At 37.1% G+C, this 13,423-nt stretch overlaps 1 protein-coding gene across 1 annotated transcript; it reads left to right on the top strand.

Annotated features, from left to right (window-relative positions):
- The first annotated feature begins 5,613 nt into the window (after positions 1 to 5,613).
- LOC137736170 (uncharacterized) lies at positions 5,614 to 6,387 on the top strand. The gene has a single exon (XM_068475494.1). The coding sequence runs from the start codon at positions 5,614 to 5,616 to the stop codon at positions 6,385 to 6,387; it is 774 nt and encodes a 257-aa protein (XP_068331595.1).
- Positions 6,388 to 13,423: the final 7,036 nt, after the last annotated feature.

Raw genomic sequence — 13,423 nt, 5'->3', positions numbered from 1 at the left:
TTATTTATTCACAATGAACTTACAGAAACCTTGACTAAAAGATTTTATTGAAGAGTTGCAAGAAAATAAACCGAAATAAATCATGGTAATTGTACTAATTTATCTGAACTTGAGAAAATAAATCTTGAAATTAAAAAACGTTATGTCTAAGGCTTTAGAGCCTTGTATTTATAGGCTGGAGCTTGAGTTAGTGAAAGAGTGACGGTTGGAGCACGCGTGAATAGAGGCTTGTCCGAATAATTAACTGTTACTGTTAATTTTGGATGTATAATAATTCTGCAAACGACAGCATTGTAGATAAATAGTAACTTGTCAGAACACTATTTGACATTTTTTGTCCTAGATGAATAGCGACCGTGAATAATTGTCTTCAAAATTCCTTGTCTTCATTAAGATCATATGGATCTTTAGCATCTTGATATTATGCCCATCTTAACTTCTGAATCGGAGAACCGACCTTTTGACTGGAAGCTGAGGCTTGCAAAGAAGTTTGTTGTTCTTCTTTGTCTTCTTTGCCCCATTTAGGAAACTTGGAGTATTAACTGTCAGGCTATTTCTTTGGTTTTTACCTTGATTTTCCATCGATTGTGATGGAAGAAGTAGAGGCTTCTGAAGTAGCAAACCTTTGTTGGAGAGGTGTAACTATTGGGAATTCATTGTTAACTTGTTCAGTTATCCTGTAATGTTTTAAGTTATCCCACCATTTGACTGTGATTCGGCGGAACACATCACTTCTCTTCCCAATTGGCATTATAGTACAATTTGAGAATCTAGGGGACCTTATATTTTGCAACAAAAACTAAAAGATTGGCAAAATTTGTTTCCTCTTTCTTGACTTTGTAAACTGAAAAAAATAAAAAATAAAAAATTTAGGGTCTGTTTGGTAGTCTACTTGAATCCAACTTTTTAAACTCAAAAACAATTTTCAAGTTTTAGAGCTTACAAACTTGTTTGGTAGGATTATTTTCAAAAACTGAACTCAAGACTAATTCAAAAATATAAAACCATAAAAAGTGAGTTTTTAAATTTAAACTCACTCATTTCTTTTCTCTCTCATCCCCTCTCACTCCAAATTTATCTCTCTTTCTCTCTCTCTCTCTCTCTCTTTTCTTCTTTCTCTCCTTTCTTTTTTTTTTACCTTTTTCATCTCTCTTCCAATCCGTTCTCTTCATTCTTTATGTTCTTTCTCTCACTCCTCTTCTTCTCTATCTCATCCAATCCTCTCTCTTCTTTCTCTTTCCTTCAATCATCTCTTACTTTCTTTCCTCATCTCTCCTCTTTCTCCCTCTCCTACGATCTCCTCTTTTTAGATATTTTTGTCTAGTTTAAGTCGTAACATTTAAAAATTTTAAATTGCAAACTAATCAAGTTTTTGAGTCTTACAAAAAATTGTTTTCAAGAAATATTTTGAGAAATGATAAAAAATTTCAAATAGGATACAAAACAGACCCTTACTAGTTTTTTGAAACTTTCACAAAATAGATCAATGGATGGTCCATGCCATGCTTATATCCCAATATTTGAACAAAGTTGGGAATTGGCTTCGGAACTTACTGAGTGACTAAAATATTTTGTTTGGTGTAGGAAGATATTATGCCATGCATCAATAAAATCATAAATTCATAATAATTGCATCGAATATTTGACTCAAGTGGATGACCTCCCCATTGGGAATGGTAAGAACTTTATTGGCATTGTTTTTGTTTTCGATGGGTTTAATGACCATGGACTCAGTTTCAAATAGAATAGCTCTATAAAACTTAAGTGACTTTTTTGGGCTTGGAAACAAGTTTGGTCTCTTAACATAGAGCCGGTCTCTGAGTTCTTAAGAAGTACTTCTTGAAAATATTGAAAACAAGTTTGGACTCCATTGGAGCCGACTTTTGAGTTTCAATCCAAACCTCCATTGGGGTCGACCTCTGAGTTTCAATTGCCGATGTGTGGATCTTCACTTGTGAACCACTAAATGGGGTTTCCACGTGAAGGAGCGTGTTGGCTAAAGATTTTAAATATGATTACCCCACTTTAACTAATACCGAGTTTTTTGGTGACAAAACCCCACACGTGACAGACTGAGCAAGTGATATTATTAAGTTAGGGACAATATCAGTGTAGTTAGAGTGGGCCCCCCTCGATATAAGAATTCTTACAGTAATTAGGTTGAATGCTACTAGCATTAGACCTTAAGCTAGTAAATCAATTGCCAATGTGTGAATCTTCACGTGTGAACCACTAAATGGGGTTGGCTATCCCACATCGGTAATGGGAAGTCACAAATAAGGACTTTAAATATGATTACCCCACTCTAACTAATACCTTTTGTGACAAGACCCCACACCTAATGGATTGGGCAAGTGGTAATTATAAAGTTAGGAACAATATCGATGTAGTTAGAGTGCCCTCCCCCAGGCCTGTCAACCTAAGCTAGTAAATCTATTGGCAATTTGTAGTGACCGACTCTGGTGAGGAACGTGAACTATCTGTGATGAAAATTGACTAATATTTCTAACTAAAGACATGGATGAGGGAGTTTTATAGGTTACTGTTGTTGTGCTGGCTTTTTGTTCGTCATGATTTTCTTGTAAGAATTCCCTGGTGAGAAATAAAGGTATACAATTCTCACTGCCTTTTAGGTATAGATTGCCATCTTGTAAAAAATTGTTTTGATGCAATGTTTTGGACGTCTTTTTCTAAAACGAACAATTTGCTCAGGTTGATCTGTAGATATTTTCTATTTGAGGATGCCACCATAACCAATTTAAGAGGGCATCAGTTTCAACAATTTAAAAAAAGTTGAATGAAGGAATGCCAAGACAAGGTAATGTTTTAACATATTGTTTGATGTTCTTAACAATTTCAGTATGATTAGAAGACCAAGGAGGAGGATTACTTTGGAGTCTATCAAACAAGGGTTTACATTGTTTTCTTAGAATTTGATAGAAGTCTACAATATAATTAAGAGAACCTAAGAATATATGAAGTTGGCTTTTGTCAAGAATTCCATCTGGAAAGTTGTCTACAAATTGTATGACTCGATCAATTGGGCTGATTTGGGATTGGTGGATATTAAATCGAAGGATTCTGACTGGTTTGAAACAACTTAATCTTAATGGCAGAGACTACCAATCCATTATTTTTTACAATTTTTAAGAATTTATTCAAATGTTTCTAATGTTGCTCAATTGATTGGGAAAATATAAGAACATCATCAATGTAAACTATGAAAATTTTACTCAATGGGTTGAATATTTCATTTATTATATTTTGGAATTCGCTAGGTGCATTTTTTGATCCAAAAGGCATTACATTCCACTCGTAATGTTCAAACGGGGTAACAAAAACAGTTTTGTATCTGTCTTTTTTTTTAGGGTAAATTACATTTTACCCTTTCAGGTTTCTGTGCAATTACAACCTTATACAATATCTTTAAAACATTTCAATCTCATACATTTAGTATTATTTTTTTTCAATTCCATACAACTGTTAAAAAAACTGTTAAGTTAACTATTAAGTGATGATGTGGCAAATATGGGGTACCCATTTGTGTTGATGTGGCTGCCACATTTATACCACGTGGCTAAACACTTAATAAAAAATTAAAAAATTAAAAAAATTTAATTAAAAAAAAGTTAAAAAAAAAAAAAAAACCCCCCAAAATCCCCTTCCTCTTCCCCACCCAAGCTCGCCCCTTTCTCCCAACCCCCATCACCACCCCTTCCCCCATTAATTCTACACCTTCATCTAACCCAAAATTCCAAATTCCCCTACCCGAGCCACTCTTCCATCAACCCACCGTTTTGTTTCCCGCACGTGGCCCCCTCTCTCTCTTCCGTCCCATCTATTTCCCCTTCCCCATTTTCTCTCCCTCAGAAAATCTGAACCCAAAAAACCCTAGAGATTTTCAGAGCAAACAAAAAAAAAAAAAAAAAAAAGGACTTGAAGCTTGAATCAGCATTGAAAGAGGAGGAGGTTGAGCTGGATTTGGGGCTGTCGATCGGCGGCAGCTTCCGAAAATCGGAGAACTCAAAGTTGGCCAAAGGGTTTGATGTAGATCCGAGAAAGGATGAGCACCAAATACCACCATCCCAATTGAATGTGCCATATCCGTCGCCGTTAGAGTCGTCGGAGCCAAATAGCGCGCTTCTGGATTCGCATACGAAATGAGAGATGCAGACGTTGAGAAGGCAGGAAACGAAGAGGAAGCGGGAGCAGAAGAAAGGCTGGGGACAGAGCGATCCCCAAGCGGAGGAGCAGTCGGCCAAGAGGGTTAATCCAGTTGGCAGAGAGAAGGGGGTAGGCTCGGGTTAAAGTTTCTGGATTGATGGGGAAGATGAAAGGGATTGATGCCATACTTTTTGGGCTCAGGTAGGGAAAATGAAGGGGATTTTGGGTTTTATTTTTATTTTTAATTAATTATTTTAATTTTTAAACAATTTTATTAAGTGTTTAGCCACGTGACATAAATGTGGCAGCCACGTCAGCACAAATAGAGACCTATATTTGTCACGTCATCACTTAACAATTAATTTAACAGATTTTTTAACGGTTGTATGAAATTGAAAAAAAAATAATACTAAATGTATGAGATTAAAATATTTTAAAGATATTGTATGAGGTTATAATTATACTGAAACCTGAGGGGGTACAATGTAATTTACCCTTTTTTTTTGTTTTTTTGGATTTGAATTTTCCAAAAACCACTCTCCATATCAAAATTTGAAACAACTACTGACGTAGTTAGTCTTTTTATTAAATCTCTTTTATATGGGATTGGGTATCTTATCCATTCTAAAACAGTATTGAAGGGGTTGATGACCAGTCTTGGTGCACCTCATTCTAATTCAACATTTTATGGACATAAAACCCTGAGCACGACCAAGGGGATTTACTTTTACAAATTATTTTTTGTTAAAGAAATCAACCCCATATCATTAAAAGACCTACACAAATCTAGAATAAAGAATTCTAGAACATTCACTAAGGTTGGTTAGCTAGATTATCCAAGTTAAAGTAGTACTTTGTAGAAATGACTAGAATGCTGTTTCTTAAGTTGGTGGAAGAGTCTAGAAGAATGGTGAGGTTTCCACCAACATGCAAGATTAGTGTAGATAATTCTAGCTTAGGAAGTTAGTGGAATTATCTAGATATCTCTAGCATGGTATGTCCATGCTTCTCCAAGGTTCCTTCCATGCCTATAAAAAGAGAAGGCATCCACACCATTTGTATCAACAAATCAACAACAAACCAAGCAAGCTTGTAATCAAGCAAGCAAGCAACCAAGTGAGAGTGAGAAGAAAGAGTAGTCTTGTAAGAGTGTGAGTGGTCTAGAGTTTGTCTCTAGAAAGTGAGTGAGTGTCATAGCTTCCCAAGAGTGTCATTGATAGTTTGTGTTGTAATATTTTGTGTGTGTAATACAAGTAATTTGTTTACTTGTATTGTCTCTCCAACACTTGTGCTAGAGTTGTGTACTCTAAGTTTTTTTTCCCCCAACAATTGGTATCAGAGCGGTACGATTAGGGACCGTCTCTATTAAAGCTTTTGAAAATCGTGAGAAGTTTAGTACTTCGCAAGATTATTCGTTAATCTTGTTCGGCTTATCGAAGCTCTGCCAACATGATGGGAGATCTTCAAGTTGTTGGAGGAATCAAGAAGTTGAACAACAAAAATTACAACACATGGGCGACGTGTATGGAGTCTTCCCTACAAGGCCAAGATCTTTGGGATGTCGTCGGCAGTAATGAAGTTACGCAGCCAGAAGAAGACACAAGTGGCGCTTTGAGGAAGTGGAAGATCAAGGCAGGCAAGACCATGTTTGCCTTAAAAACTACAGTTGAAGATGACACGTTAGAGCACATACGAAAGGCCAAGACACCAAAAGAAGCGTGGGACACCTTCGCCACACTCTTTTCAAAGAGGAACGATACAAGACTGCAGCTTCTCAAAAACGAGTTGTTATCAGTGGCCCAAAGGGACATGATGATTGCGCAGTATTTCCACAAGGTACAGTCTATTTGCTGTGAAATTTCTGAATTAGATCCTAGTGGTGCCATTGTAGAATCCAGGATAAAAAAAATAATTATCCATGGATTGAGACCCGAATATCGAGGCTTCGTTGCCGCTGTACAAGGATGGCCGACCCAACCATCACTTGTTGAGTTCGAGAATTTGCTTGCCGATCAAGAAGCTTTGGCAAAGCAAATAGGAGGGGTCTCGTTAAAAGGTGAGGAGGAAGCGCTCTACACCAAAAGTAAAGGCAGCTTTAAGCAGCGTGCTGGTGGTGGATCTAAAAGAAATGGTGACAAGGAAAAAAAGTCATCAAGGAGGAGGGAGTTCTCGGCCAGGGGGAGCTCCGAAGTATCACGACAACCGCGGTCAGTCCCAGAATAATAAAAGATTTGAGGGCAAGTGTTACAATTGTGGAAAGAATGGCCACATGGCGAAGGATTGCTGGTTCAAAAGGCCTGCAAAAAGTAACGTCGCCAACTCAGAGAAGAAAAGTGAAGATGATTGGGACGCCGTAGCATATCTAGCTATGGATGAAGAATGGGATGCTGAAGCATCTTCTTGGTGGTGCTCAGAAAATGAAGTGTTGCCTGACTCAAGAGAGATTGAAGATATGTTGCAGGAGGAAATGGGAGACCAAGTTGCCCAAACCCAGTCAAGACCAGATGAGTCTGAGGATTCACTTAATGGTGATGGTGTTGAGCAAGCAGTGCCCCAAAACCATTGGCAAGCTGACATATATCAACAACCAGAAGAAGATAGACTTAGTGAAGTGGAAGTATTAACTCCACAATCACAACTAAGGAGGTCAACAAGAATCCGGAAGCAAAATCCGAGATACGTTAGCGCAGCCATAGAAGAAGAAACAGCTGGACCTGAGTGCTTCAAAGTTGAGAGAAGAGGTTGATGCGTTAAAGAAATATCAAACTTGGGATCCAGTGGCAAGGCCAAGAAATGTGAAACCCATCTCATACAAATGGGTGTTCAAGATGAAGCGTTGTCAACCCAGTGTAGAGAGAAGAATGAGATGGTGTTGAGGGGGAGTGTTAAAGAAATCAACCCCATATCATTAAAAGACCTACACAAATCTAGAATAAAGAATTCTAGAACATTCACTAAGGTTGGTTAGCTAGATTATCCAAGTTAAAGTAGTACTTTGTAGAAATGACTAGAATGTTGTTTCTTAAGTTGGTGGAAGAGTCTAGAAGAATGGTGAGGTTTCCACCAACATGCAAGATTAGTGTAGATAATTCTAGCTTAGGAAGTTAGTGGAATTATCTAGATATCTCTAGCATGGTGTGTCCATGCTTCTCCAAGGTTCCATCCATGCCTATAAAAGGAGAAGGCATCCACACCATTTGTATCAACAAATCAACAACAAACCAAGCAAGCTTGTAATCAAGCAAGCAAGCAACCAAGTGAGAGTGAGAAGAAAGAGTAGTCTTGTAAGAGTGTGAGTGGTCTAGAGTTTGTCTTTAGAAATTGAGTGAGTGTCATAGCTTCCCAAGAGTGTCCTTGATAGTTTGTGTTGTAATATTTTGTGTGTGTAATACAAGTAATTTGTTTACTTGTATTGTCTCTCCAACACTTGTGCTAGAGTTGTGTACTCTAAATTCTCTTCCAACGTTTTTATGTTGAGTAATTCTGATTTTCTGTTTTTTACAAAATTCCATTATTTCTTGGCTCATTTAAATTAGTTAAGCTTTAGTGGGAATATTTTTCTCATAAGCCCCTTGTCATATCGAAGGCTGTAACATGGTGTTTTCTATGCCAGAAGGCAGTAGGGATATTGACCCAAAAAAAAAAAGGCAGAACGGATATCAGCACAGACTTCTTTTACAAGTTTCTCTTCAAAATTTTGAATTTTATGTTGAATGGTTTCATTATTGAGCTGACTATCATTTCTTTTAAATCTAATTTCTTCTTTGAGAAAATCACTTAGTCTAGAAACTGCATGCCGGCGTCGTTCCAGCGCCGTGTTGGGTCTTCTGCCTCGTCGTCCGTCGTGGTTCGCTGCGTTGGTTGCCCATTGACGTTGAATTTTTCTACACTTGGATTGTGACTTCTTTGGTTACTTCGTTAAATTTTTCTGCACTTGTGTTTAGACTTATTTTTTTGGGAGGTATTTTAATACTACTTTGGCCTTCTTGGCTCATGACTTTCTTTAATTTTCTTAAATACTCTAATTCTTAATTCAGGATTTTCAACTTTACTGATTAATCAAGTGAATGATACAAATAGCATAACGGTATCAGTTAATTACTATATATTAGAGTAAAATGACTTTCTCTTTTTAGTTTATACGCAGTCTTTGTTAATATGCAGGCAGGGGACCAGCGACCACCTAATTCTGATATAATATAAACTTTGATTTAATTACGTTTTCACAGAAGTACTTTGTGTATTCTCTAGAATTTGAACTTTTCTTATTGTTTTGTTCCTTGCTTCACAAACAATCGCAGTTGGCTAACGTGTTTTTCATTGTTTTCCATATCTCTTGGTACAAAATAAATCTGGTTAAATCCAAGAATGATTGAGAAGGACTTGTCTGGCATTGTTGAGTTCGACTTTATGCTACGATATGAATGGACAGATTCTTGAAATATACGGAGGACATATAGGAAACTTAATTTCAAGGTAATTTAATTTTTAGTCCTAAGAATTCTCAGTCCCATACATTCTAGGTTGTACGTCTCCAAACACCCCCTTACCAAGGAAAAGTGACATTGATTCATTCATTTGATCAAAACAGACGATATATTTGTCCTAGTGGTAGAAAGTAAAGCACCTTTAGTTTCCTCTTCTTTTTTTGATAGAGATGTGTATGAAGAATCCATGTACAAAGATGTCTACAATATATTAGAAAAATAAATTTTGTGTATAATGTTGATGAAATTGTGTACACACGTCTTACACTCCGATGGTAAATTTCATGTATTATTTGTTAACTTTTCTTGTGCTCCTAGCTATTTAAATTTTCTCATAATAAAATATTTCTCGTGCATCAAGTAGAGTAAAAAAATTCTTGTATAAATATTCTATATCTCCATCTCATTATTCTTTCACATAATTTTTTCTCATCATTCCTTGACTTTTTTGCCCATTAACTAATATGTATATGTATATTAGAAGTGGCCCAAATGGGGTATCTTTAATTTCATCCCAAATATTCTTAAATCTTAATTACGCTCAAACTTAACCTTCCATTCTAAGCACTTTGAAATACCATTAAATTATTGGAAATTGATATGACTATGGAGTATGGATTAATATTGAACATTGTTGTAAAATCGACGGTGTGTGTGCAGTGGAATAAATAAAATAAGACACAAAATTTACGAGGTTCCTCTACAGTCAGTGTGACTGGAGTACGTCCTCGGGCAGCAGTGATGCTTTCATTATAATTTGGAATAATAGGAGTACAAAGATAACTCTATGTATTCTCTCCTCTCCTCTTCCTCTCTTTCTTTTTCTGCTCTCTATTGAAAGCATACAGAGTACTCTATTTATAGAGCAACTCCAAGCACACATCTTTGACAATATAACTTCCTTCACCTCCCAAGTCAAGATTAATTTTATGGGCATTGAAAACTTCTATCAATGCTGAAAACTTCTGCCAAAGTACTGTGGGCATTCATTACCCACCAGACTTTTCAACACTCCCCCTTGGATGCCCACATATCAACATGAGTTGCCTCGTTAAGATCTTGATATATTTTTTTTTTATGCTCCCTCTTGATGAGTATCTCCCCCTGATTTCAAATTCTTTAGGCTGATCATTGATCCTGCTGCTTTAGTCTTTTAGCGGTGATAGTTGCCGGATGAGGTGTTTTACTTGTTGTTAATTTTCCACAGACTTGTTCTTGAACTGGGTTGGAGGTCCTTCTGCTAGACTTCCTCCAAAGGTCTGAATTTATCTATTTTATCTAGAGCTGAATTTGATTCAAGGATGGTAGATACTTGATCTTGAATCGGACTTGTGATTTCTTCAAAGGCCGTCTAGACTTGATCTTGAATGAAATTGGATCATGATGAGCTTCATGTGACAAGTGATCTTAGGCTTTGTCGGGGATGAACTGACATGTGTTTGTTGTGGTTGTCTCCACATGCTTCAATGTATCATTTTCACTTGCCTTACTTGCTCCCCTTGCAGAAGTGGTATTTTCCTTATGCAGGTTTGGCATCTTCTCTTGTAGTATTTGTCCTCTGATACAGGAGTGGAATGAAAACCTTGCATTTGAATAGACCATCACTTCTTGGTGGCAACGAAAGTTTGAGTGGAGGTTCCGATATATTACTTTCTCTGTCCTTGTCTTGGCAGGTAAGAACAAGGACAAAGGAAAAGACAGGGAGATTGCATGATATGAGATACTCTTGCTCTCGTCCCTGATGATATGAGATACTCTTACTCTGGTGTGACTTGTTTGTAGAGGTATTCTCAGAGAGGAAGAAAACTGAGTATTTCGAGATACTTTGTGAAAGATGCATTCTCGGAGATGAGGAAGAGTTAGATATTTTTCAATTCTGCCTTGCCATGGAGGACAGAGGTTGACATATATATGGATTTCCCAATAGCAGGTAGTAGTGCTGTGCCTTTACTCTTGTCAGCAACTGTGGTGTAATTAGAACAGTAAGATTCACGCGTTTTCAACTTTATCAGAGATCTTTGACAAAGTTGCACGTGATATCCAAGAGTTGGGATTGCGTCTGAGAAATGTTGACAGACGTCATGCAGGGAAATCCAGCTTTTGAAATTCGAAAATCGGTGTCTCTTCGATTTTTGAATAAGTGGTCATGTTGCCCCTCCTTTTATAAAGATATCAATTTTGTTCAGAAACACTCAGAAAATTGTTGCCTGCAGAAATTTCCCTTTCTTGCACTTCTGAGATTTTATCTGACTTCCTTCATCATTTATGAAAATGGCTTGCCCATCTAACATTTGTTTAGATTTGAGTCTCAAGATTGATACAGACGAGCAGCGTCAGGATAACATATGGCGCCCGTCATTCTCATCTTCTAATGGTCCTCTTACGGTTGGGGACTCTGTGATGAAGAATAACATAACCGCTACAGTGGTAGCCAGGAATCTTCTCACTCCAAAGGATAACATAATCCTTTCAAACCGGTCTGATGAGGCAGCCGTTCAAGACTCATTGGCTCTCAGTGTTCAATGTGCGGGCTCTGTAGCCAATATGGGCCAGCGCCTACTTGCTCGAACTCACCAAGTTGAATCATTAATGGCTGAGGTGGCAAGTCTTAAACAAGAGATTAGAGGGCTCAAGCATGAGAATAAAGTGTTACACATGCTTGCAAATAATTACTCTACGAGCATGAAAAGAAAGCTCGACCAGCTACTGGAATCCGAAGGTCGGACTCAAAATGACAATCGGGGGTTCGAGTCTTTATTCCAAAGACATCCATTGTCTTAGCTGTCTGGAGTTCCACCAAGTATTGAGACTCCAAATAATCAACTTCTGGTGTCTTCCCCTTCTGGGGTACTTCCGAGTACTGAGGCTTCACATGAGCAACCTTTGTGAAGGTTCCCTCCTATTTGTTTGTTTTAACTCATGTGTATGTAATTTCTTGGAGATATTAATATATAAGCTTTATTTCATTCAGTGTATTGTGTTAAATACAATAAAGCATATATTTCACTAAGATGTGGTACTTCTGGACCAAATATCAATTTATCTTTACCCCTCGCGAAGATAAATGATCATTCTTAGTGTCTAAATCATTTGAGTATTCAACTCATGATCTTCAATCCATATGATTCTATAATATCATAAACATCATAGATAAGATTCGTGTTGGCATATTGTTCGATTCTGCAGTTCGAGACAATATTTCTCTCAACACTTTATAATCTTTCTTGACTCTTCAGGAGTCCTAATTTAATATCAACTCTTACAAGAGATTTTAGTATGTTGCAACAATACCATAATGAAAGTACTCACTAAGGCAATTTATATCATCCATTGGTATTGAGTACATATTTTATGCTTTACCCTTCCGGGGCTTACTTCAAGCAATTTGAATCCTTCAGGGATTTTCTACATTTCATGACACATTTTCCCTTAGAATTTATACAGAGCAATTCGCTTCCAAGTATATTTGAGGGATTTACTTATGGAGATATGATGTGGGCGACTCATAACCCTTCGTATATAATTCTCCATTCATATAAACTCCTTTACAACCTTGTGTCATATCATGTGAGTGTATTTCACGGTATTACAAATGCCCATATGTAACCTTCTAGGTTCAACATCTTTTGGCTATTTGTATTGTATCCAAGTATATAGGTCTATTTTTCCACGTTCTTACAAAATTATAATGGAATTGCATTTCTCCATTTTTGGCCCATAATTTTGTTGATGGAAAAAGAACGGGACTCAATATCACCACAGCTCATTGATGAATTTAGTAGCTACTTGTAAAAACCAAAATTACCATTGGTTATCATCAATCTGTGATCCCATATTCTCATGTACATGCGCATGCATAAAAGCTTTTCATTTCTTTTTTTGGATATCCATTGCCTCTTCAAGGGCATTACACTATCTCTTCTAGGATAGTCGTAATTTAGAGAATGCGGATCATAACCTCTTCTTGAGCATTATAGAGCTTGGATTTTAATCTCCACTTCGGAAGTTGAGTCATTGGGTCATTGGAACCTATACGTCTATCATGCTTCATGCATGAGACATCAACATTCCCATGTCCGCGGATTGACCTTTTCGGATCAAGTATCCTTGCGGCAACTGTCATGCGTCTGGCATGCGACAGTTATGCTTCGAGAATGCAATAGTTTTAGTAGTGTCATATTCTTCTTCTTTTGAAGGACTAAACCTTTTGAGTTTGAGGGTCTGCCACGCTTCAGGTGTGCAACAGATAAATCATTTGCTGCCATATTATTTTTTCCAACAGGGACATTAATTCTTGTAGGCACATTTGCAGCAAGTATATGTGATTTCATCACTTTCGTTGCATCATTCAATTATTCTCATTTTGTTTGTATATTGATTGCTTCATGAATCAAAATGAGACAAATTCTCGTCGTTCTTTTGGAATGGTTTTTTCTCATCATTCTTCTGGAATGATATTTCCTCATCGTTCTTCTGGAACGAAGTTATTTTCTCCCCCTAACGGCGGGAAAATTGTCTTATCAAAATGACAGTCCACAAACCACGCGGTAAATATATCCCCAGTCAAGGGTTTTAAATATTGAATGATAGATGATGTTCAACATCAATGCCTAATCCGCAATGATGCTTCATTTCAGTATGTTGTGGCAGTGCAATAGGTATATAGATAACACAACCAAAAACTCGTAAATGTATAATGTTTGGCTGGTTCCTAAACACGAGTTGTACTGAGAAATATTGATGGTTGTCAACAGGTCTTAACCAAATCAATA

This window comes from Pyrus communis, chromosome 6 (assembly GCF_963583255.1).
Source record: "Pyrus communis chromosome 6, drPyrComm1.1, whole genome shotgun sequence".
NCBI classification, from domain to species: domain Eukaryota; kingdom Viridiplantae; phylum Streptophyta; class Magnoliopsida; order Rosales; family Rosaceae; genus Pyrus; species Pyrus communis.
Note: the sequence above shows the minus strand (reverse complement) of the source record. Positions and strands in the feature narration are given on the sequence as shown.

What these genes read in the sequence shown, in the direction of transcription:
- LOC137736170 (XM_068475494.1), top strand. Translation starts at nt 5,614, where the DNA reads ATGATGGGAGATCTTCAAGTTGTTGGAGGAATCAAGAAGTTGAACAAC.